The sequence below is a fragment of the Hyaena hyaena genome, unplaced genomic scaffold, assembly GCF_003009895.1.
Source record: "Hyaena hyaena isolate Hyena2069 unplaced genomic scaffold, ASM300989v1 scaffold_1141, whole genome shotgun sequence".
Lineage (NCBI taxonomy): Eukaryota > Metazoa > Chordata > Mammalia > Carnivora > Hyaenidae > Hyaena > Hyaena hyaena.
Genome location: NW_024081774.1, coordinates 334,940 through 362,507, shown reverse-complemented (window position 1 = coordinate 362,507; position 27,568 = coordinate 334,940). Strand labels below are relative to the sequence as shown.

General features: G+C 33.3%; 1 protein-coding gene across 1 annotated transcript in view; it reads right to left on the bottom strand.

Annotated features, from left to right (window-relative positions):
* The window catches only part of LRP1B (LDL receptor related protein 1B), a gene marked incomplete at its 5' end in the record, with an annotated part of 553,279 nt that overhangs the window by 193,915 nt on the left and 331,796 nt on the right, over positions 1–27,568 (bottom strand). The window contains 4 exons of the mRNA XM_039222492.1: positions 6,422–6,621; positions 16,768–16,949; positions 19,251–19,373; positions 25,560–25,645. Of these exons, the coding sequence (XP_039078423.1) occupies positions 6,422–6,621; positions 16,768–16,949; positions 19,251–19,373; positions 25,560–25,645 (591 nt within the window). The remainder of the gene's footprint in view (positions 1–6,421; positions 6,622–16,767; positions 16,950–19,250; positions 19,374–25,559; positions 25,646–27,568) is intronic.

Genomic DNA, 27,568 nt, shown 5'->3' with positions numbered 1-27,568 from the left:
AGGCCTATTCAAGGAACAAAACTGAAAGACATGATTGACACTGAAATTCTAAGACTTTTTAGAAATGGCAGTTAATTTCAATTTATTTTACTGTTTCAGGAACATTTTTATAGTAACTGAATTGTATTTTGCTCCCTTCCATTAACTTTTATTGTATTGTAAACAGCAGCACATCAACACCGTTGGCATAAAATAGCCTGTGAAGTCTACTGTTTGTAATGGACTGTGAATGATAGAGTTCTTTTTTTCCCCCAAAAGTACTAAAATGAAATATCCTACCAAGAAAGAAACACTCTATTGTAAAATTGGAGAGTGGTGTTTATTAGATTCCCTCTCTTTTTTAGTTTCAGTGTATATTTAAGTATTCTAAAGACCCAAATGCAAAAGCTTTGAGTTTCAAAATATATGAGCACAACATGCTCCCACTGTTTTTTCCAGTTTTTCATTTTCTCAGAACAAAATCCTTCATATATATATATTTATGCTATTTCAGCAGCAGCGTGCTGAGATCTAGATTCCTTTCCCAACATTAATTAGGTGATCACTGCATGGATTATGATTTGGATTTTTAAATCTAAACACAGAACTGTCCCTCATAACACAACTGGATTCTCAGAGCAATACAAAAACAATTGAGGCGGACTACAATACTGACACTTCAATGTGAGGATCTTCAGGTCAAGGAGTATAGAAACAAATGAAGAGCCATAGTCAACATAATTGCATGAAATTTTAAGCAATCTGTCTGCAGACTAAAAGACAGTTCAGTGATAAACTGTAGTTTGGAATTGTACCCAGCGATTACTCTTCAGAGAAATTAGCAGTTATGAGTATATATTTTTCCAGTATGCTGAATAAAATATGTACATGACCAACTGAATTTACACAGGTTAAATCATTCTTGGATATAAAGAGGAGTATTTTGATAAAAATTTACTAGGAAAAGTTAATTTTATTTATTTATTTGAACAAATAAATTGAAAGATTCACAGTCAAACATATCTTTTTCTTAGCTCACCCTATTGTTAGTTCTGATCACAAACTATTTTCAGCCTTTTTGTCAAGAAAATAGCTACCTCTCTAAGGTATCTCAACTTCAATGGCACCTGTAGCAGAAGAGGAGGAAAATGAAATCTGATGTCATGTAGTTTGATACAAGCAGTCAGAATGAAATTTTGTACTAATGACTAGAATTTTGTGGAATTTAATTTTCTTTTCCTTAAATGGAAAACAAAATCTCTGGGTTAAGGCAGGTGTGCAAAGTTATCACAAAAACTTTTTCTCAGGAGATATTATATAACCTATTTCACAGATAGTTCATTCAGAGAAGACTGTTACTTTTTAAAGTGCATGAAATCAATGACAAAAGATCTTTACTTTGGTCACGTTTCAGAAATTCTACAGCACAAATTTCCAAATAAGATCTAAAAGTATAGGCAGGAGATACAATAAGTGTGGAAGTAAGAGACTATAGTATAATGTCCCACTAAACGTCTCACTAAAGCAGGGTGTACATTTTTTAATTTTTTTAACATTTTATTTATTTTTGAGAGACAAGGCATGAGTAAGGGAGGGGTAGAGAGAGAAGTAGACACAGAATCTGAAGCAGGCTCCAGGCTCTCTGCTCACACAGCTGCTGACGCAGGGCTTGAACCCACAAACCGCAAGATCATGACCTGAGCCAAAGTCAGATGCTTAAAAGACTAAGCCACCCAGGTGTCTCAAAGGTTTATTACTTCTCATCCAAAATCAAAGCCCTGTTGCACTTTGAGGCTGGTAGGAATCAGTCCTGAACACAAATACCTACTAGAATATTATTATTTATATATTTAGAATATTTTATTTTTGTATAAGACACTTATACATTTTAAAACTAAGCAATTCAACATAAAAGAATATTCTAAAATTGCCTAATCTTTCACTGGACATATTTTATATTTCAAACAAAAGTAAGAGGAGAAAGAGTCATTCACTTCCGATCTTTCTTCCAGATAAATTATCAGGTGTTCTGAAATGCTTTTCAGGGAAAAATGCATTAAAGCTTGTTTAATCACATCCTTAGAATTCCTCTTATGCTGACCCTTTTGTTAAAGTTTTTTTTTTTTTTTAAATGTTTTATTTATTTCTAGGAGAGAGAGAGAGACAGTGTGAGCAGGGGAGGGTCAGAGAGAGAGGGAGTCACAGACTGAAACAGGCTCCAGGCTCTGAGCTGGCAGTCAGCACAGAGCCCGACGCGGGGCTCGAACCCACAAACCGAGAGATCATGACCTAAGCGAAAGTCTGACGCTTAACCAACTAAGCCACCCAGGCGCCCCGCCCCTTTTGTTAAAGTTAATCTACTTCTCATCAAAACAGAATTTTTCAAAAAAAAAAATCTCTGAGTTATGCTTAGTTTGGTACTTAATAAATTCCCTGTAAGATATACTATTATATGTGATACTAATAAGTCATCAAATTAGAAGGTTGTTTTCCCTAGGTAAGTGCATGCTAATATAAAATGTTCACTTAATATCTGTACCTTGACCACCAATATTTTTACTATTTTAGGCTTACAGATGCATCTCTCCCATTTTTTTAATCCAATTAACTTTTGAACATAAAACTTTATCCCCATTCCCACAGCTATAATCACTTCAAATATTTTCTTCTAAAATATTTTAACAGCCTTTAAATTGGTTGCCTTTCTAGGGTCTTTCATTTTCCATGCTGTTGTCAAGTCTAATGACAACACTCTTTCAACTAAACACCATCAATGGCTCCCTATGACCTAGGGAATAAATTCCAAATTACTAAGTTTACAAGGCCTGTCACAATCTGGCCCATATTTGCTCATGTTCATCTAGTGACATTATCTCCCTCTTATACAACTTCTAGTCCTAGCCAAGTTGTATAAACCCCATGCTGCTTCAAGATTCTATTACATCTTTGCACGTGCTGTTCCCTCTGCGTGAAGAATCCTTTATACATTTCCCCATATGGAGAAATTGATCCAATCTCTAACATTTCTCAAAGATTCCCTACTTCAGCAAGAGCTCTCCTACTACGCCATGCATTTTCAAAATATTTGAGATTCTTCTAATCCCAATCTAATTTATGTTTTTGCTTGCATATCAGCTTTTCTATTACTATAGGTATTGTAAAAACACAAATTTATTCATCTTTGTAACTTGAGGGTCTAGCATACGGCATGGTATAGAAAGAGACATCAGCACTTGTTGAATGAATACATGAATGAATGAATGAATGAATGGGCAGATCTAAAGGAAAGAAATCAAGAAACTAAAAAAAAAAGAACTAACGAAAATTGGATTTAACATAAACTGTCTGACTCAGTCATCCAGTAACATATATATTCTATGGCATCATTTTATTAAACCATATCATTATATAATTATTATAGTAAAAACCAAAAAAAATGATATTCAGCGGCATTAGGAAGAGGTTCATAAGGCTAAGATCGCATCTAGATGTGCCCAATCCGGCAAACTGACTGCTTATTTGTTTGTTTAATTTTGCAATGTGGTATACAGACTAGGTAGGAAGGTGGGTTGGGGTAGAGGAGATAATAGAGAAAGATGGATAGAAATTCTTAAGCAAACTGTAAGTCACATGTACCATGGAGGTAATCTGATCTATTGTTTAGGGCAAAGAATTCTGAATTTTTAGAATTTCGTAGGCTAGACAAGTAATAACTAATGTTTCACTTATGAAATTATTGAATGATTAAATCAGAATATGTTTGGAGCAGAAAAAACTGTCAGGGTTTAATTTTTCTCCACTATTAAGATTTGGCTTATCAAACAGAAGCCAAAATCCTAAAATTTCTTATATATCCCTCATATTCTGAAATTACTTTGTCATGACTGGCATATCCCACTCTTGAAAAGCTTTGGTCCCACTTTCTAAGCAGAGTTCTCTAAGATGAGAACAATAGCACTAGTCTGGTTAAGAGAAAAAAAAAGGGGATCAGTGACCAAACTAATGGGGAAGTTACACTGATGTCAAGTCTCATTTTCCACCTCCAAATACACAACCGAGAAACCACAGCACTCTCTATGTCTTTACCAGGAAAGCACGAGAGGAAGAAAAACGCTACTCCCCTTCACAAACATGGCAAGTGAATGGCTCTTTTTTCACTGACTGTGGAGTTGGCATAATTTAGGCTGCCTACAATGAGTACCTCATTAGTAACTACTAGGTAATTGTTGGCTTACATTCAGTTATTGGCAGATGCCTGATAAGATGCTTAATGAATTTTTCATTAGTCTTTCTGAGGAAGCATTCAGGAGAATACTTCTGATGGCAACTCTTTTACTTTCTTTTTCTCCTCCTGGAGCTTCCAAGTATTTTCAAAATCAAATTTTAAAATATTAATAATATCATACCTGGGTATCTTTCAGCCAAATATTTTACTCTACTAAATTTAGTGCTATTTCGCTCTGCTGTAATGTCCCTCTACCCAAAGTCACCAACAGTACCATAATTGAAAGACACTTCATTTATACACATTTAATTCTGTATTAAGTTTTCAAAGCATTAGTCACCCACATATCTGACATCATTTCTAAATACTGAATAGGGGGTGGAGTCAGTAGTTTCTAATAGATAACACCTTTAACTACAATTTGTGTTCAAATACAAAGTCTCCAATGCAAACAGGCAAAACTTTGGTGCCAAAATTTGTATTTTCAGTATTCACTTATCTGACCAAAACTTGTTTAAATGTTACTGTACAGTGCCCATTTTTAGCAGAAAGTGATATATTCACAACCACCTAGAGTTTTATATAGATGCTAAAATAGACGAGTTCCTAGTTACATGGGGAAAATACTGATTGCCACAATAAAACTTTCAATTATATCATCTAAGAATGTTGCAGAACATTTCATTATTGATTCTTTGGAGAAGATATAACTGCTGAACGCTAAGTGTGATTTTGATTTGTCAACATTACCTCTGCTGTAATTAAAATCCTAAAGTCATCCTTAAATAATTCTTCACTCAAATTGCATCCTGATGAGTTTCTTTATCTCTGTAATTGGATTGCCAACACCTAAATAAGTGACTCATCCAACTACACTTGTGATATCAATGTTCTTACCGTTATAAAAGCACCTCTAAAAGCTTGCTGTCAGCAACGATAGAATAATATATTTGTTTAAACATCAACTGAGAAGGACATAGGCAAAACAATTAAGTGGTGTGACTTCAGTGACTTATATCTCCTTTATTTTTGCTCATGTACTTTTTAACTCCGTGGCTTCATCCTTCTCAGGAATGCATACTGGCACACACTTGCACGGCCTCATCTGGCAATAAGATTATCAATAATCCTCTCTTACCATCTCCCCCTATTTCCCTTTGCCCAGGGTTTTGTTCTAAGCTTACTGCTAGGGAAGAAAGAAGAAAGCACCTTGATAAGCTAAACCATGCTAATGCGTGGGCTTTCTTCGGGACCTCTCTGTGAAACCTGTGCTTTTACTATTTGAAGATAAAACACCTAATAACAAAGGTGATGTTAGGTCAATAAAGATCAATAAAAAGCCTTCAATAAAAGCCATTTATCTTCTTCATTCTGGGAAAAGTCTCATCTTTAAACACTTAAAGTATTTTGAGTGTTCATTGAAATCATTTGTGGTTTCTGTTATATCCCTGTCACCTTGTCTTCATCATCATGCCCTTCTTCATTGCACTTAGGAATCCCCTCATCCTCAGCTATTTTTCTCTGAGACTTCTGCCTCATCTCTAATTCCAGTGTTACTTCTCTCATATTGAATTGCTTCATTCATTTTCTTTATATTTAATTTTTTTAATCTACTCAGAGTTATAAAAAATAGAAAAGTAAAGTATCTGTAGAATTTTGTTCATTCATACTTAAATAATTTCCTGAATGTTACTATAATTTGAAAGCTGTTTTCCATGTTAACTTTAGTGGCCATTGTTGATTAGATAACAATAAATTTGATCATGTATGCAGTATAATTGATAACTTTTAAATGCTATTACTTCACTGTCTTTCGAGAACTATACTCTTACTTGGCATTTTTAAAACAACTACCCTTACCAGATTGCAATAATAATCTACATTTACAAACAAATAACCTTCTGTCTCAATTCAATCAAGATGCATGTATATATTAACTAAGAAAAATATTGTTCATTTACTATGAAAGCTACTTAGAAAGATACAATTGAAGAGAATACTGTCAATATGATTTTTATACATGATTACAGAAGTTCTGAATAAATATACCTAATTCTTATTTACCAATATTGTCATAGAGGAACATAATCATGCAATCAAATTATAAAATTAAATGACAGAAATTATATATAATGAATACATATAAATGTGTATATATTTTAAGTGAATAATGTATGCACTGGTAAAATACTGGGTCATTTGTGCTACTGGACCAACCTTTGTGTCTATGAGATCCATCCATGTTGCTAAACTCAATATGATTTTCATCAGCCCAGTAGAGTCTATGGTTGACATAATCTATTGTTAGTGCCATAGGTCTAGAAATCTTGGTTTCTATGACAACACTCTGATTGGTTCCATCCATTCCAACACGGCCGATGTGAGGATACTCACAGCAGTCAATCCAATACAAATACCTAGGGAAAAAAAAATCAATAGCCATTTTGTTTACAGACACTCAGGGAGTAAAACATCACACAATATTTTACTTTTTAGTCACCTATTTCCAAATTAATTCTTGGTATCTCTATGAATTGTAACTTCTAAGAAGCATACATTAATGCAAGCTTTTCTTATTATTTTTGTTAAACATATAGCACACTTTAAACTATCTATATAACTTTAAACATGTTTCCTTTAGCACACAAACCCATATATGTAGACTATATAACATATACCTACAAGTGTTAACAAACTAGAGATCTCTAAAACTAACAGAGGCAAGCCTTCAAACTGCATCTGTAATGTTGAAGAAATAAAACTATCTAGACACATATATTTTTTCTTTTGGCTCATATCCAGTGAAAATTTCAAAATGATTTATGGAGAAGTATATTATATTTGTCTGAATTTGCATGGCTCAGTGTGGTAGCCTTTAGCTGATTATGACTCTTTATATTTAAATTAATAAAAATCCTATAAAATTAAGTAAACTGGATTGTTCCTCAGTCACACTAGCCACATGTCAAGTGCTCAATAATCATATGTTGGGTGGCTACCATACCCAATCATATGTTGGGTGGAGCATGTCCATCGCCACAGAAAGTTCTATTGGACAGCATTGATTTCAATCATGTTATTGGAAATTCTAGAGTAAGGTATTTCAGACAGTAGAAAAAAATAAAAGGAAGAAAATTATATTGCCACTAAAACTAATTGAGTTAAACATAAATATTGCACCCCATAATACTTAAATAATGTATAAGTGACAGGGATTACTGAGAAATTTCTATTTAATTAAAACATTTTGTATCATAGTAGAAAAATTCACTTTATTTTTTTAAATATTTTTATTTATTTCTAGGAGAGAGAGAGAGAGAGAGAGAGAGAGAGACAGCGTGAGCAGGGGAGGGTCAGAGAGAGAGGGAGATACAGACTCTGAAATAGGCTCCAGGCTCTGAGCTGTCAGCACAGAGCCCAATGCGGGGCTCGAACCCACGAACCGCAAGATCATGACCTGAGCGAAAGTCGGATGCCCAACCGACTAAGCCACCCAGGCGCCCCAATTCACTTGATTTTTTGAATATGTTTCCTTCTCTGTGTAATTCAAGACTTGAGTTAGAGGATTTCTTATGTCCTTTGCATATTCCAACACTAAAACTGAAACTTACTACCCAATTAGTTTCCCCAGATCTATTATTTTCTTTCTAGTAAGTATAGAACCATTGGCAATTAATCCTTCAAATTTCAAAAATATGTATAACTAAATAAACGTGGTATGAAAATTATTTCATATGGCTTATAACTGGAATATTTAGTTTAAAATCAATTTTTTCTTAAAGAAAAGTTTTTTCTCATACATTCTGACAGTGGTAATTATGTTTAGACATTTTAACCACACACTATAAATAAATAACAGTTTTGAGGGAAAACCATTTATCAGATACTGGGCTAACATAAATAATCATTGTAAGAAATATGTGCATTTTTGTGCTGACAATCATTTTTGAGGGTTCTGCATAAAAGCATGGGATAGTGGATTATAAAGATATCTTAAAAGTTCTTTACTAGCCAAAATATCATTAAGAGTCTTAATTAAGCATTGTAGTTAAAATGAAAAATATGTGTCTATCTGGTAAGGACTAAACAAACGGTAGATTTACGAGCAGAGACTCAGAGGTCTTTGAGAGTGAGAATTTAAAAAGCAAATTTGAGTCTAGAAATACAACAATCAAGTTTGCATGAGACAATACTGGAATTACTATCCAAAGCTTATGTATGTCTATGTAGTTCTGCACAAATTTGAGAATCTCAAATCCTCAAATAATAATAGATATAAAGCCTTTCAGAAATAGATTAAGTGTACTGCCCAAATCTTGAACTATTTTAAGTTGTTTAAATATTGAATTATTGTATTTTTATTTCGAAAGCAAACATATGTTAGCAAACATAATGTGTCTAGAAAAACACACAATATGCTTATTTCTAGTAAATTTATGGAGGTGTACCTTGCTGTCTTGCTGGAGATAATGGCAGTAAATATAAAAGAGAAGAAACTGAATCAGAAAGAAGTAAAACTGTAAAGACAGTTTATCTCATTGAGATCAGAACAATCCTCCTTGCCTTACTGACTCTGAATCTTGGGAACACTAACACAGCAATTTTTTTTCCTAATAGATGATATCATATGCCAGCTTCTCTCAACCATGTTAGATATGACCAAATATATTTGGGCTTCTATACAACCACAATATTTTTGAGAACTGAATATAAGCAAATAAAAACTTAAAGCAGTATTTCAATAACTTCTGTAACATTAAAAAGAACATTAAAAAGCCAAATTTGGCTAAATTGTGTTCATATTTCTATTTAGCTATCTACACGTGCTTTTATTGTAATTAAAAGCATCCCCAAAGTAGAAAACAAAAACAGCAGAAAACAAACAAACCAAAGACATTTACTCCATCAAATGCTATCAACGAATTGTTGCAAACTACTGGATATGAATAACAATGATTTTGAAATCATTAAGTAAATTGTGAATTCCAAATGGTCAGACCTCCATATAATAGCAATTTAAAAATTTTATTTGTAATCTCAATTTTTTTTTTTTTTTTTGGCTAGTCTTAACCACCTTGAACCAAGATACCAAGAACAGGAAGAGCAAATTTCAGGGAGTATATAACATCTGCTACATCCTTCCCACAAAGCTCTCTAACAGTTTTCATCCTAAAATCCTGTCCCTGCCATTCAAACTCTCCTTTATTAGGCACAAACATACTTCTCCCGATTACTCCCCACCATTAAAAAAAGTGTGTGTGTTCTGGGGAATCCGGGTGGCTCACATGGTTAAGCATGTGACTCTAGAGTTTGGCTCAGGTCATGATCTCACGATTCATGAGTTCAGGTCGTGCACTGGGCTCTATGCTGACAGTGTGGAGCCTGCTTGAGATTCTCTCTTTCTCTCTCTCTGCCCCTCCCCTGCTTGCACTCTCTCTCAAAATCAATGAAAATTAAAAAATATATATTTAGAAAATGTGTCCATTCAGCTCTGGTTGGAGTATTTACTGTCCCACATTTTCACTTCTGTGTTCCCATGAGATCAATGGCCCTCCTCCTTCCTCTTCAATTATACAGATCTTCTCATTCAGACATAATTCACTTTGCCCTTCCATTATCCACAAATTCTTCCCTGATCAATGTTAGTTCACATTTTTCAAGATAGGTTACAAGACTGTGAAACGCTTTGTTTAACAAAGTAAGCATCATCTTTTTTTATTGTGAGAGGCTTTAATATGCTTTAATCTGACATAGTGATTCTCCCAAGGGGAACTACAACGTCCCTTTATAACATAGTCTTGGGTGATAACATTTATTTTCCCAGGATAGTTCAGAGGAAACAAACTTTGGGAAAACTTTAGCCCTTTCTGTCCTACAGAATTACTTTTTTTTTTTTTTTAATTTCATGTGTAATTGAACAGCATACATATTGTGAACATAGTAACCCTCAAAGTACTAATGACGTAGATTTTCAGGCCTCATATAGATCAGAGAACCTATCTCAATAAGTAAGCTGGTGTAACAACACTAATAAGCTCAAGAGCCTTTTATTTATTTATTTATTTATTTATTTATTTATTTATTTATTTTTGAGTGAAAGCGAGGGAAAAGGAAGCCTAAGTAGGTTCCACACTCAGCACACGGCCCTACACAGGGCTCAATTCCACAACCCTGGGATCATGACCTGAGCCAAAATCAAGAGTCAGATGCTCCATTGACTAAGCTACCCAGGCACCGCAGCCCCTGAACCATTCTTAAGTAGATTGAGAACATATTTTGAAACAATAATTTGTTGAAGCCATATTATGTACCAGATACTTAGAGCTAGAACACAGAGATAAATAGATATGATTTTTGTCTTTAAAAACCTTTCAGTGAATACAATAGAGGTAGATGCAAAACAAATGAAAAAAAGTATTATGATAAAACTGCTTTAGTATGGAGGCACAAAAGAGGGAATAATAATTTTACCTAGATGGAAGAAAGCATTGAAGAAATCTTGTGCTCACTAATAATTCTCTGAACATAAATCTTATCTTCATAGCTACCTTATGAAAATAATTTTATCTCTTTCAGATTTTAGGACACAGTATAACCTAATTGACAATTTTAATGCTGTAACAGGTCTTAAGCATGATGTAGCCTAATACCCTCATTTTACTGATAAACTGAGACTGTATTAGATTAGGTGTGTTGTCATAGTCTATTATGATACAGTTGGAACAAGGGTCTCTAGATTTATAGACTATCTTTTTCTCTAAGCAGCATGATGTAGAGTCCTAAGGAAATGAGTTCTAGAAACAGATTCATTGGGTTCAAATTTCAGGTCCACCTATTACTAGCTATGTGAATCTGAACACTTTAATTAGCCTCCTGGAGCCTGTATTTACTCACATGTTGAAAAGAATAATAATAGAATCTCCTCATGATAGGGAACAGATTTAGAACACTGATAAGCATGTAGTATTTAGATAATATTAACTATTATTTTTCATCTGTACTAGATATGTAATATATATCACATATATGTATACTCTTTCTATATATATTTGTTTTATTTAATAGGTTATTGTATTTGGTTAATAGGTTACCTGTTGCGTCCGGATTGTGTGTATAGTATTACATGATTTGTCTGGATTTTGTGTGTTGTTACATGATTTGTTTATTTAAGTACTCATCAACCAAAAGAATATTATGAAAATATTCTATTGCATTGAAGAAAAGTATAGTTTAACTCTATTCAGGCATAAATGAGTCTTCATAGACACAGGATTTCTTCTTATGGGTTACTACCTTCTGATACCTAAATTTCATTTCCTTTTCCATATTTAAGCCCCATTACTATACTTTTTTTCCAAGCTTTTTCAATAAGTCTGTACTAGTATGCTGGTAATTTTAACATCTGAAATTCAACTTCTTAAAGACTACCTAAGTACAAAACCTGTTATAAATAATTAAAGCTGAAAAATGAAAACTTCTGTGAAAATATCAAAAGGGAGTTCTAAGTTTCACCCATATAATCTGTAATGTTTACCTAAGATCACATCAGAAAACCTCAGCCCCAAATAATACCTACTCTGTGAGTTATAACAAAGTGTGAACATAGACAACAATGCCAGCGGTAGCCATAACAACAGACTTCTGTGGTTCCTGAGGGTGTCTTTTATAGTTTAATGAAATACACTACATTTCTTTAAAACAAATTAAAATAGAAGTCTACTCTCAGTTTTCGCTATTCTTCCCCAAATTCAGGGAATATACTCAGAGACGTTTCTTTCAACTGCAATTATTTCTGATTTAAAACGTAAAATTAATTTTTGATATTCATCTCCTGTACATTTTGACTAAATATGGGAATATAGGTTTAAAAATTGTCAGGGAAAGGACTTTTTTTAATGTGGCTGTTTATTTTAATAAAATATTTCTGTTTCCCCACAGAAATCAGAAACTGAGTTTTCATTGCTGGTGTACCTTTCAGTCCTTTACAATAAAAGTTCCCTTATGACTCTTGTCCGTGAAACGTGCAGGTTATTTACATACTGATGTATTGGTTTGGGCAATGGTGCAGGTACCATGTCCCTGTAGCTATAACCCTACTCACTATGTACATCCAGTTGCCCATTATTATTTCCTTCTGCAGTGAATTTAACAGTCTCTGTGGTAGGCACCAAAAAAGGATCAAGCCATCACCATCTTGCATTTTTGACATGATATAATGGAATGCGTTCAGTATGTGGAGCTCTTAGGCAGAACTGGAAAAAGTTTCACATAGGAACTGATATTTTCTGCTGTTGTTGAAAAAACAGAAAGTTATTCCAACTAAAGGAAAAATCAGAAGGGCATTCTAGGAAGAAGAATGACATGAGGCAAGATACAGAAACATAAAATGTGTCCTTTCCAAATTTATTTGCACTATCAGTACCCATACTGGCAATAATGGATACGAATACTGAGTTACATACAACAATCCTTCAATAGATTTTCACAGACTATTAGAAAAGGAATCCAGTTGGTTAAGCTTCTGATTTTGGCTCAGGTTATGATCTCATGGTTCCTGAGTTTGAGTCCCACATTTGGCTCTCTGCTGTCAGCACAGAGCCCGCTTCGATCTTCTGTCTCCTCTCTCTCTGCCCCTCCTCTACTCTCTGTCTCTCTTAAAAATAAACAAGAGAGAGAGAGAGAGAGAGAGAGAGAGAGACAGAGAGAGAGACAGAGAGAGAGACAGAGAGAGAGAGAGGGAATCCAAATGAAAATATACTTAATAAAGCATGCTGGTAATGATTTTATTTCCAAAAAAACTCATATCTACATTTAAAATTTTGTAAAAAAGGAATGCCTGGGTGGTGCAGTCACTTAAGCATTTGACTTCAGCTCAAGTCATGATCTCACAGTTCATAAGTTGGAGCCCTGTGTTGGGCCCTGTGCTAACAACTCAGAGCCTGGAGCCTGTTTTGGATTCTGTGTCTTGCTCCCTCTTTGCTCCTCTCCCACTCATGCTCGGTCTCTCTTGCTCTCTCTCTCTCAAAAAATAAACATTCTAAAATTTAAAAAAATAAAATTTTGTAAAAAGACTTACCATTAAAATGAAAGAAAACAGTACAAGCATCGAAAAAGATAAAATTAAGAGACAGTTTTCAAATTCACAGAATGCTAGAGAAGTGGTTAGTTCTCTTCATTATCATTATTATTACATGGGAACTCCAATCCCAATAGGTTTACAAACTGATCACCACCCTTTCCTGTCTCTGCCCCTTTCCTGTATTCCTCATATTCTAGAGAAATCTTCTTCTCTTTATCTGTTTGCGTGAGCCCACAGTCTTGTAAGGTTTGTTTTTTTTTCTTGTTGTTATTGTTGTGTTGTGTTGTATTTTGATTTCTAGCTCTTTTGTGCTCTTTAAAGTGGACTGGCATCAAAGTTCCACAATTCTATATACTTAATTTGTTCCAATCATGAGTTCTTTAAAGCCAGTCCTCTTTGCTTTCCCAGTGAGCTTATTCTTTTGGCCTGAAATACCTCCTGCTCTGAAGTGCACTGCATCACTGGCTAATTCTTACTCAACTGGTCTTATCCAGGAAACTTCTCAGATTTTAGGTGAGGTAAAAACATTTTCTATTTTCTTTTTTTCTCTCTATTTTTATAAACTTAAAAGACTGCATTGTATTGTAATCATTTACTCATCTACCTACCCACTAAACCATGAAATGCTTGGATACAGGATTGTGCCTTTTATTTTTATACTCCTACCTTGAGCAGGGCCAGATGTACACTAAATGCTAAAGAATTATGAGTTGAATAAATGAATGGGTACATTAATTTTCTGTTAACTAGTCATATCACACATTTACTTTATTGTGATCATAATGGTCTTTTGCTATGTAATTAATGAAATAATATGTTAATCCAAAAAAGGTAAAATAATCCTCAGTATGGCTTTAACATTATATTTTCTATCCAACTTTAAAATATATATATGCATATGAATGTATATATATATATATATATATTCTACATAAATTACAACTCTTAATATAGTTGTAAATAATAGTAATTGCCCCAAACTTATGATAAATTAGAACAGTAAATCTCAAACGAAACAAGACAACGGAATGATTAGGATCATTGGATCTCAGCTGAATTTAAATATAACAACCAGGAAGATGATTGGTCTATTTGTATCTTCTTTACCATACATACTTAGTAACTACCATACCCAAATTGATATTGTGACAACTGTGATACTATTATTTTTTTAAAAAACTAATGTTTATTTATTTTTGAGAGAGAGAAAGAGGGACGAATGGGGGAGGAGCAGAAAGAGAAGAAGACACAGAATCCAAAGCAGGCTCCAGGCTCTGAGCTGCCAGCACAGAGGCCATCATGGGGCTCAAACTCACAGACAGCAGGATCATGAGTTGCTTCGCTACATTAGTCAGGGATCTTTACCCTCCTTTAAACAAACCCTGTCCTTACCCCTCAATAAATATCAGGACAGAAATCACACTTCTCCAAGAAACAGGGGCCAGTAGCATTGGCAAATTCAAAACATTATATATAAACATTATATTATAAATTGCAATGTTATTCTGATGTGAAAAGATTCAAGGGCATTTTTATTACATAATCTTACAATTTAAGCTCATATGTTTTTAAGCAGAATTATACAATATTTTAGACCCTAGAACTAATTTTCACCCCAGAGCTAATTTCATAAAAACCAAAATCCAAGTGGTCCTATTGTCTCACTTTAGAGAATAAGAAAAACAGCATGAACAAAAGGGTGTCATTAAATTTTATGTAAAAATAGGTTTTATCCGTTACTTTTTGTTATAATATGGCATATCCATATCATAATAAAATATCCAAATTGAAATCAATGGAGTCTTTCATAACATTTACAATAATTTAGTAATTCACCGCTTTAACTGACACTTTTGATGGATGGGTTTATGTTAATGACAACTTAAGGCTGCTTTTAGTTTACAGGGTAATAATACCTGTAACCGGGAGAAAGAAAACCTAAAGCTAGACTTGGCTGTGTTCACTAGACTAGGACAAATTTTGTTTTATAACTAGCAAATTCCATAAGACTATTATGACCTCCAGGTAATGTATGTTTGTTTAATATGAAGCATCCTGAAGAGTATGAAGTGAGAAGCCAAGTCAGCCATATTGATTTTGAAGACAAGGACAATGGTTTGAACATGCAAAAATAATTATCTCCTGATAAAATACTGAAGGAATTAAAATATTCACATTCTTATGAATGAATGATGATAATAGTCAAACTTAGTACATCTGGTCATTATTTCCTGAAACATTATTAAAAATAGACTCTCTTGTGACTCTGTTTCAATTAAAATGGAATTGAAACTCCTGAATTTCCTGTTGCTACAGTAAAGAAAATACTTTAAAAGGTAATAAAATGCTTGGATAATTATACAGCAAAAAGTTAAAAGTTGCACATTACCTTGGAAATAGAAAAGTATTTACAGTACAAGGCTTCTCCTATTAGGTACTGGTGCTACCCAAAGTGTTTAAAATTAAGCTATAAAACATACACTGATATGATCACATTGACAATTATAAACATAAGGGACCAAAAAACAGAGATATAACCTATTAGCAAGAAGCAAAGTCTAACTGTTGAATATGGTATAAGAGCAGTGATTTCATGAAAATATTGAATAAAATTAATTTGTAAAGCAGAAAATTTAGAGCACTACAGTTGTAATACTTGTTACTGTGAATGTGTCCTATTTTCAAAAACCAAATTTTCTCAAAATTTGTTATTTCAACAAGCATATTGAATAGGTTGAACTTCTACAGAGATCATTTTGGAGTATATAATCACTCTAAATTATAAGTGCAGAAAAAGAAAAAAAGAAGGAAAGGCATGCCTTCTCTACTACCAAAATAATATTATTAAAAGTGGATGATAATGGTCATAATCCATAGAACTGTGGCATCCATACACCTAACTTTGACACCTAAACTCTGACACCTTACTGTGTGTTCATCCATCCCTAGCCTGCTATCTTAAATCCTTACAAAGACTTGTTCTCCTTTCTCACAATGAAATGCAAATGACACACAGCTCCAACATGACTCTTTCTCAGTATTTCTACTGTGCTATCCTTTTTGAGTGCATAGATAATGCACCTAGTAATTTATTATCCCCACTTACTATTTACTTATGTCTCTTGTCCAAAAGTGGTACAGGAATTACCTCATCCATATTTGTGACTACCACGATTGTTGCCTTTCCTCCAAGATTTAAAGGCAATAAATTCAAGAAATCTGTATGTTTTAATAATTCTGATATATTTGTAGATTAGTCAGAAAAATGGTTTTTTAAAACTTTCGAAAATACTTGCTGTGAGATCTCATCATTTCAAATATTTTTCTTTCATTGTGAGAATCATATTTCTATTTTTGACTTTTCAATAAGATTTTCTACGCATTATACTTTATATCGGTTTTCATGTTAAAATCTACAGAATGAGATTTACCACATTGAATGTAACCCACAGTTTCAATCTTTAAGATTCTCAATGTTACAAACCCAGCTCGAGGATCTAAAGACAGGTCCCTGGGGAACTTCAGCCTTTTGCTAACAAGTATAGTAGGGTATAAGCCATTGAGCTTGGATACTTCAATGATCCTTTTTTCTGTGTCAGACCAATAGAGGTTTTTTCCAATCCAATCAACAGCAAGTGCGTTGGGGACAGCTGTGTTATGTACTACCTAACAAAATAAGAATTTAAAAAGTTAACAATGTAAATACATGCCAAGAGTAAGAACTGAGTAATTGCTTCTTGATTTTTACAGAGATTAAAGAATGCCATTTAAACACTAAAAATGCAATTTAGATAAGCATAAAACATAGAACAGATTTACCCTAATAAAATTACATTTTTGTGATGTGAGAGATTACCTAATATGTAATCAAGCCCCTGAAAATTACATATAGATTTAAGATTTCATCCAAATGAAAACATGTTGGACAGCTGCAGAGTTGTTGATCACATTTTTGTTATACTTGTCTTCTAAAAACTGGGGGCAAAATTTCTATCACATACAGACACATACACACAGAATTATTGATATTATTTATCTTTAACAGGTTTTGGGAAGATACCAACGGCATTCTTCACTCTCCCACCTGCTCTTGCTTTAATTAAATTATTTACAACAAGAGAAGACAAAAGTACACATGAGAACATAATCTATTGTAACCTAACCAAAGGAAGTAAAATTCATACAAATGCTATGCTTGATTCTAACCCATATAAATATCAATTATGATAAAAATATAAGCTTTGCATGTAAAAATATACTGATGCGTATAATTAAACAAAGATTCTCAGTCTATACGATTGCTATTTCCTTTTTTAATTTTTTAATGTTTTTTTAAAATTTATTTCTGAGAGAGAGACAGCATGAAAAGGGGATGATCAGAGAGAGGGAGATAGAGAATCTGAAAAAGACTTCAGGCTCTGAACTAGCTGTCAGCACAGAGCCCAACTCGGGGCTCAAACCCACAAACCGTGATATCATGACCTGAGCCAAAGTTGGACGCTTAACCGACTGAGCCACCCAGGTGCCCCTATGATTGCTATTTCTGAGTCCTCATTGCTTTTAGGATTCTGTTAAATGAGAAACTGAAACTTGGAGCTGTACAGAAGTCAACAGATATATAATTGGAGAAAATAAAACAATAATGAAACTTTATGTTTATCCTTTCACTAATGTTATCAGTACTGAAGACATATATACATATGACAATATGAGCATTTTCAGCAACTGATGATATCAATCTACTGTATTCAGTTGCAGGATATATTTTCTTCTTTAACCCCAATTCCAATTTTAAAAACTGGCATGGCTGACAATTTATACCATCATCAGTGAACTAGTGAATTAGAAACTCACTAATCATAAAATCAGTGAATTAGTAATCCCAATAGGAAAAAAGATTTGTTTGTGACTATGTGTTACGACACTGTAGTAATAGGTTAGTAGTGGAAAGACATTAGATAGTTAATCCTTTAAAAATATTAAAATATACTCTAAAAACATAAAGGTAACTAAAATTTTAAATGTATAAAATATAGTCAAGTTTGGGTAATGTTAGTTTTATAGTTTTTATATAAATTTTCAAAGAATTAAAAAGAAAAAAATGCTTCTTTTTTCTATTTCATATACTGATATTTTATTTATTAACTATCAATTTATACATAAATACAGAAAGTTTATACATAAATACAGTCATTCCATTTATCTGAGCCCAACCTAATGGTTGCTATCACCCTGAATATACACCGTTCAAGATTTTATTAATATTTTTGAAATTGACTGCTCCCACTAAAACTTTCTCTATAATATTATAGATGGTTACAAAATGTTAAAGTAATTGATGGGTTCTATAGTACTTGAATTTAAGTGTCTTTATAATATATTTTATTGCATATATGCAATGCAAGTAATTTTATTTTAAAATTCAAGATAACACAGAAAAGTAGCTAAGTAGCTCATATCTACAATGTGACATGTATTTAATTATGATACTGTCTAATCAAAACTTTCATGATTTTACACAAATGCATTCAATTGTTTCCATCTATCAGAGGTTAATTTTAATAGTGCTATAATTTCTATCTACAGTCTGGTAATTAATTTTTTCAATTATAAATTCTCAGACTCAACTTTCTCTTTTTATAAGTCAACACAATTGAAACTCAAGCACTTATCATTCAAGCTGAAAGAATCCCTCATATTTTCTAAGGCTGTGAATAAGGTTCCGAATTTTATTTACTCAATTTTATTTTTATTTTATTGCAAGTAATAGTGTCATAATGAAACAATTGGATTAAAAAAACCTCATATTTCATATTTAATGTATTAACTTGCACTGTACAAACGTGAAATACAAACCCACCTAATACATTTTATAAGTTGTATCATTACCATCAAATAATATTTTCTATTCAAGTCAGCTATGCCAATAAAATACTCAATAATCCCATCATTGTAACATCTAGTTACCTTAATATCACTTCCATTTAAACACATTCTATTTATGCGGCTGCCATTGGGTCTGCTAGAATCAATCCAATAGATGAATTCTTCTCTGTAATCAAAGTCTATAGCAATAACATTGTTTAATCCCTAAAAATAAAAAAAGGATAATGTTGAACAATAGTTAATAGAAATTACTTAAAAAAATTTTTTTATGTTTTATTTATTTCTAGGAGAGAGAGAGAGAGAGAGAGAGACAGCGTAAGGGAGGGTCAGAGAGAGAGGGAGTGACAGACTCTGAAACAGGCTCCAGGCTCTGAGCTGGCAGTCAGCACAGAGCCCGAAGTGGGGCTCGAACCCACGAACCACGAGATCATGACCTAAGCGAAAGTCGGACGCCCAACCGACTAAGCCACCCAGGCGCCCCTAGACATTACTTTTTAAATGTTTCGGGAATTTGTAAGAATCACTATTTCACTTTGAACCTAAATAGTTATTGTTATTACAATAAATAGCATTTGTGACCAATACTTTTTAGAAGCATTTTATCTTTGCATTTCTCTATACCAGACACTTAAGATGTTGCAAAATTTATTTGAAAATATTTTCCAAGTAGGTCTCAAAAATTTTGGAATGCTTATATAGATTAGTCAGTATTGTGGGTGGGGAAACAAACTGCTTTTAAGGAGATAAAGTGGTCCTCACTTTAGGTAAATGTTAAATAAATATGAATTTAATGCCATTATTATCTGTTCTGTAAAGTAACTGGAAAAGAGCATAGACCTAAATTTGGAACAGTAGATGATCACAGAAGATTTAAGATCAGCCTTGGATAGTCATCTGATCAAAGTCAGAAAAGGTTTAGAAACTAATTTGTCCAAAATCTTTTGTCTCAACAACATAAACTAGCTGCCTTTTATTGTTGTTGGGTTTTTTTCTTCTTGCTTCCAGAGACTCTATAGCCAATATAGGGCCTTATTAGATTTTAAAAGTTATAACCTTAGGTGAGTATTTGACCAAAGAGGAACTGAGTGGCCAACATGTTTTTATCCTACGTGTATATATAATGATATACCTGCCTTCAGACTCATGGTTATGCACTTTTTTAATAGGTAGCAAAACAACACGAATTCAACTGATGAATTTCTGGATGCCTAGTTTTTTGGTTTGATAGTTGTGCCTTTTGACTGATTTGATTTAACAACTGTACGTCAGGATCGGGGAATCTTCTTAGGTGTTGAATAATTCAAACGATTGCTGAGGAGTTAGTTTAATGCTGACCTTTTGTTAAGGCTCATAGATTTACTACCACAATGGACTAACAAAACTTGGATCAGGATTTCAATTGTGTTAACTCATTTTAAGGCTTAGATAGCCTATTAATACATAAATATTATAGATTAAAAAATGATGATGGAGGGAAGGTGGGAGGGTGATGGGCTAAGTGAGTGATGGGTATTCAGGAGGGCATCTTAATGTTGAGCACTGCATGTTATATCTAAGTGATAAGTCACTAAATTCTATCCCTGAAATTAAAATTATACTATATATTAACTAGAATTTAGTAAAAAATGAAAGACAAATTAAAAATAAATGACACTATCAACACTTGGCAAAGCCCTATAAGATATCATCACCATATCTTTATATCTGTTGTAAACTTACTTATCTATATTCATCCTAAAATTGTAATTAAGTCGAAAATTGTTTTGGGGGTCATTTATAAATAGTTGTAGTCCTATAGGTTAAGGAATAGCATCTTCAGCACCTTCAGTGGTTTGGCACTATTTGTTTTGGGGAGGAGGGAAGGAAGGATGATAATTACCACATATGAATTCAGTTTCCAGATCTACTCCCCCAGTTGAGAATTAGAAATGACCCTGCATTAGATTTGTATAATCCTTCATAAGACTCAGGCCCAGGCTACATTATTACTGTTCATAATATTCTTTCTTTCCAATGATCTACAAGACTAAGGATGGCCTAGTTATAGGAGCAATTATGAGAAGGTTCTGGCAAATACTATTTTTTTTTTTCATTCTCACAGCAGGGACAAATTCTAGTGGTAATGGCATTAAAATCACAGGTTCACATCTTATACTTTTATTTGGCTTAACATGAGCACTCTCTTTCCTTAGCTCCAAATTATAAAGTTAGCTGAAATAGCCTAACCCCTTGGAAACTGCATGCTTTTGGTCGTAAATAAGAGACACAGGTAAACACGACCCTGTAAATTCCTCACTACACCCAGATGAATAAAAACAAGTGTACTTCTTTCCCACATTACTAATCAAAAATAACAACTCTAAATGTTTAAAAAATTCAGTCACAGATTCTAAAGATTTGTTAAGTACTAATTCACAAGCTAAATCCTGGAGGACTCCTTAACTAAATGCACTTCAGCATGCAGATCTAGGAAGTTGTCCATGTAAAATCAATCAAAGTTTTAAAATGTAAATTGAGTACAGTCCAAGTTCTATAGAGTTTAATAAATGCACTTCAAGAGTAGTTTGTAGTATCCTTTCGATTCAAATGCTTTTAACACCAGAGGAATATGGTAAATAGGTCAGGGTTCTGTGATGACCTGCAATTCACATGGATGAATTAGAGCTTTATAGAGAAAAGGTAGAAAGAATCCTGTAACTAACTTCAGGGAAGATTTACCCAATCAAGGCAGAATTATCCTATTCTTTTTTTTTTTTTTTTTTTTTTTTACAATAATCAATTTAGATAATGAAAATTCAATACCAAATTTAGCAGTTTGGCTATAAAAAATGAAAGCTATAAATGCAGAGCAATTAAAGCCCTGAATTCTGACACATCTATCAAAGCTGGTCATTTTTCTACAGCTTTACCCTTTAATCCCCACAGAAAACTTTGCAATTCTCTCTTCTCAGAATCATATGCAAGGACCATTAAAAAAGCCAAGGGCATGGTCAAAATAATGTCTAAACACTAGAGTCATTCCAGTGGTTTCAGAGCTGAAAATTGGTTTCATCAAAATCCTATTTGCTTCTTTCATTTCTATAGCTGAAGATTTGAACCCTTTGGTTCAACATGATTAATTTCGGAAATTGTGTTTTGTTTCTCTTTACAATTTTACTGGAATAAAAGGCACTGCAGGGATTGAAGTGGATAACATATAGGAAAGCTATTTGATAAATGCACGTAAATTAATAAAATATTTGATTAATGCATTTCATTTCCAAAATCCACGCTGTTAAAGTATAAGTGCATTTTCTTTATGTATGCAGTATATGATTTAAGTTATAGCCAGCCTACCTACAACTGCATTTTAGAATACACAGGGTAAAAAAAAGAGAATCTACCAGTTATTAAAATTCTTCACTGTAAACCTTCACGAGATTATACGGACTACAACAAAGAGAATAAAATTCAAGATATTAGGGTAAATCATTCTTCCTAATCACTTACACACCTAAAAATCCTCCCAAATTTAAGACAAGGATGTCTTTTCACTTATTTTGACTGAGAGAAAATAGGGAGACATAATTACTTCCGTTTTCTACTTCATTCTGCACATGTAGACAGAAATCTCTGAGGAAAAAAAAAATGTTTCTACTGCCTAGAACTCCTTGAAAATTTCTATAATGCTATAATGAAATGTAGTTAAAAATATCTTCCCTGACAGAAATGATATATTCCAAACAGACTGCAGGCAAAACTGGATGTAAGGCTTGTCTCTAGTTTTTTGAGTGTCTATTTCCTTAGTCAGTGGTCACATTAATAAATGCTTTCAAAAGACAGATGTTCAGAGTCCTTACGAGCATCCTCATCTTCCTCCCTCCCTGTTCATTTTCATAAATACCACACTGAGAAAACTATCTGATAGTCATCCCCACTTAGGTACTAGTGATTGGCAATAGTCAAAAATGATACCATGAGGGAAAAAAGTGTTATCTGAAAGTGTGCATTAAAGTGGTTTGGGTATATGAAATACTTAAATGATGCATACAGGAAAAACTCATTTCGCTCCATTAAAAACAATCTCTGATAACATATTAGCCATGAAAACAACAAAAGGGATACCAGCAGAAATGTCCTGAGTCACAGGGTTGGAAAATAAAGCAAAGGGTTGTCACTGAAGCTCTGTTACAGTCTTCTGTGAAGTCAATAAATATTGTTGTTATTTTAGCTATTAGTTCAGCTGAGCCTGAAAACAGACTGTCCTAAAGAGAAAACTTTCTCTCTTTATGATAGCGTAGTCTAAAAGGAAGGTAAACAAATAAACAAAAACAGGGGTGCCTGGGTGGCTCAGCCGGTTAAGTGACTGACTTCAGCTCAGGTCATGGTCTCAGTCTGTAAGTTCAAGCCCCAAATCAGGGTTTCAGCACAGAGCCTAGAGCCTGCTTCAGATTCTGTGTCTCCCTCTCTCTCTGCCCCTCCCCTGCTCAAGCTCTCTCTCTCTCTCTCTCTCAAAATCAAACAAACTTTAAAAAAAAACAAATAAAAAAACAAACAAAAGCAATCTAGTAAAAGAAAATAAGCATGTGCCTTTTCCAGAGACCATACAAGGATGGGTATATCTAACCTGGAAGGTATAGACAGGCTTAGAGGAGGTATGGAGACCTACTCCAAAAGATAAAGATAATTTTCAGCATTTTCTAATTTCATTATAAGCTTAAAATTAGATTGCACGGAAAAAAGAATTAAATTAAATAATGTAGAAAAACATTTGGGCAGCAAACACTTTTCCATTTTAGCAAGTTATACACACTAAAACTGTTTTCCCTGGAGTTATTTACTTTCACATTATTCATCTCTTAAAGAGAGAGCTAATTCTTATATTTTAAGTAGATTTCTGTTTAGTCTCTATAAACAACATGGAAATATTTTATATATTTCCCAATCTCTGTGGGGTTCACAATTAGAGAGAGGCAGTATGATACAGTGAATGTTGGTGGCACACTCCAATCTCAAGAGCAAGAGTCTAAACCTCACAGACGTTCATGAACATGTCGACATGTTGTAAGTCTATGGGACGTCTGAGGACTCCAGTGAAATGGAGAGCATGGCCTCTATGTCAAAGTGTTAACTGCCGTACAATTTGGATTGTGGATATCCAAGGATGTGAGATCAGCATTGCTATGCTTTCCTATTTATTTTCATGAGTAACCAGAAATCTGGATTTTCATGTGAAATTTTCGTTTTCAATCTGTGAGTTAGAAGAAAACTGGAAAATCTGTCAGGGCGAGTTGATATCACAGTTGCTAATGAATATTTACACTTAAAATGAGACTAAATTCATAAGAAAAATGACTGAAACTGACAATAGCAATGGAGAAATCCATCAAGAGGTGGCAAAAATAGTTTAGGTACTCTTTGTGCTGCTGAAAAATTGCCACATGAATGGCCTTCTTTGTCTATGCCTAATACTGGCATAAACATACTACAAGAACAAGAAATATCCTTATTTTTGGCTTGTTGTAGACAGTGCTTTCGCATATTTATGTCACTACTGTACAGTCTGGGGAAAAAAGGCATTTGCAGCCAAACAGATACAAACTGAATCTTCCCAAAGAAGCTATTTCTCCTGAAAACCAAATATATGCTATTAACTAACTGCATGTGATTTCTCTACTCCATGTAGTAATCACTGTAGTTTTAATGATTTGATTTATGCTATTTCTCTTGCAGACTGGGGGAAATAAAAAGTTGAGGTGAGCAACTCACAGTTTTCCATCCTATCATAAAATGGAAACCATATGTATCATCTCAAATAACATATATAAATAAACTCTGACAATAGGACTCAACATCAAAAGAGACCAACCAGATTCTCTTGAAGTGGACAGGCTGACGGATAAAGAGGGTAGAACTAAAAATATATGCCTTACAACCTTTGAATCGTGACTCAATTACAATTATACTTTCGCCCCCTTACTAATTCTAAATTTTAAAGGCTAGAGGTCACCAGTCCTGTTTTATTTTCTAGTTCTATAAACCAAAACTTAAAATTCTGGAAAAGGTATTAATTTTTTAATTTCCAAGGTGAAAAAATCAATTTAAGGAACACACAAAATACATTAAAAGATAATTTTATGCTTTCTTTAATCTAGCTATTCTTGAGACAGTTTTCCCCTTCTATTAATTATACCTTATATTTTTTACATTCCTAGATATGGTATGATGTAATATGTTCAGAACATCCCCTTGATAATCAAACAAAATAAAATTTAGGGTAATATCATATACAAACATACATGTGTCCATGAGTAAGTGCTTCATAAATTCCAATTGTCAGATATTTTTACAGTGCTAATGCATATCTGGAGTATACATATTAAATAAGAAATCATCATGAGAATGTCATACCTGTTTTAAAAGTGTGTAGTTGGAGCCATCAGTGCTAATTTTCCTTATTTCATGATGATCAGCAAGAATTAGAAAAGGTTCTTCATCTAAACACCGAGACAAAAAACATAATTATAATTTTATATGTATGTATTTCAGTTTCACTTAGTTCCAACTTTAAATTTCTATAAATTTAAAAGCAGTGTCCTCCAGTAGATTAATGGTTAAAAAATTCACACTGAATATCTCAATTCATAGTAAAATGAAAAGACAGCAGATACCCAGGCAGTATGGGTAAATGCATCCCTCTCTTTCCCTCAGTTTTTGTGAACAGCAGATTATCTAGTTTATTTGGAATTGGTGAAAAATATCTGCTATCATAATCTGATTTTTAAATAACATTCAGGAGAGAATAAGCTACTCCTATTTAGATTTCTACAGTACAGCTAAATATTCATATGATCAGGAAATTATTTCTTGATAATCTAATAACCAGCTTATGCTGTCAGAATGACTTGGGTGAAAATCAAGAATATCATTGCCTACATAGATTTCTTTAATCAGCCTGGAGACTTCTCTCAAATAATTTCTCAATTCCAGGTTCTTTAATTTTTGTTAATTAATTTCACCTTTCCCCATAATCCTGCTTTTTAATTCCTTTTGATCTTTATTTCATTATTTTAGTTGGTCCAATATATTGTGTATCTCATTCGTTCTAGAATCTAGGAAAGGTAATAAGAGGAATCTGACTATGCTCCAAATATATGAAGATCCTCTGAACCTTTAGAGTGGTTTTCTTTTAGAATCTTTTTGGAAACAAAATAGATTTTTAAATAAAAAATATTCAGAAAGTTTTATATACAACACATTTATTTGAATACGTCTCTGATTTAACTTCAAATTGACCACATTATTGACTGTTATATTCCTAGATCAATTCAATTAAAGTTTTGTTCAAACTCTTTACAGACAGCTTTGTTTCTAAGATGCAGCAGTCAAATGCCATCTCTTGTCAACTATATGCATAAATATAAAATTAGTCAGTCATGGTCTACCTTTTGTTTTAATGTTTATTTATTAATTTTGAGAAAGAGTGCATGCAGGGGAGGGATAGAAAAGCGAAAGGGAAGAGAGAATCCCAAGCAGGCTCTGTGCTGTCAGCATGAACTGTGATCTCAGTTCATAATCTTAGTTCTCATAAACTGTGAGACCATGACCTGAGCTGAGATCAAGAGTCTAACGCTTAACCAACCTAGCCACTCAGGTACCCCAGTCATGGTCTACCTTAATACTTAGGTAGTTCTGTTCCTACTACTTAAATGTAATACCTAAAATTATAAAAATTCTAGAAGAAAACATCAAGAAAATGCTCCTTTAAGGTCATGATAATGATTGTTTTTTAGATATTACACAAAAAACACAAGCCATAAAGGCAAAAATAAGCAGAGCTATATCAAACTAAAAAGGTTCTATGCAGCCAAAGAAACAATCAACAGAATTAAAAGGCAACCTATGGAATGGGAGAAAATATTTATAATATATATATCTGATAACGGGTTAAACTGAAAATATATAAAGAGCTCATATACAAACCAATAACAAAAACCAAAAATAAATTGATTTAATAATGGGCATAGGAACTGAATAGACAGTCTTCCAAAGAAGACATACAAATGGCCAAGAAGTACATCAAAAAATGTTCAACATCAGTAATCATCAGGGAGACACAAATTAAAATCACAGTGAGATATCCTCTTACAACTGTTAGAATAGCTATCTTCAGAAACACCAGAGATAACAAGTGTTGGCAAGGATGTGAGAAAAGGGATTTGTTCATTGTTGGTGGGAATGTAAATCCACTATGGAAAACTGTATGGAGGTTCCTAAAAAGGTTAAAAAAAGAACCAACATATAAACCAGCAATCTCGCCTCTGGGTATTTATCCAAAGGAAATAAAAACAGGATGAGAAAGATATATATCTGCACTCCCATGTTTATGGCAGCATTATTAACAACAGCCAAGATATGGA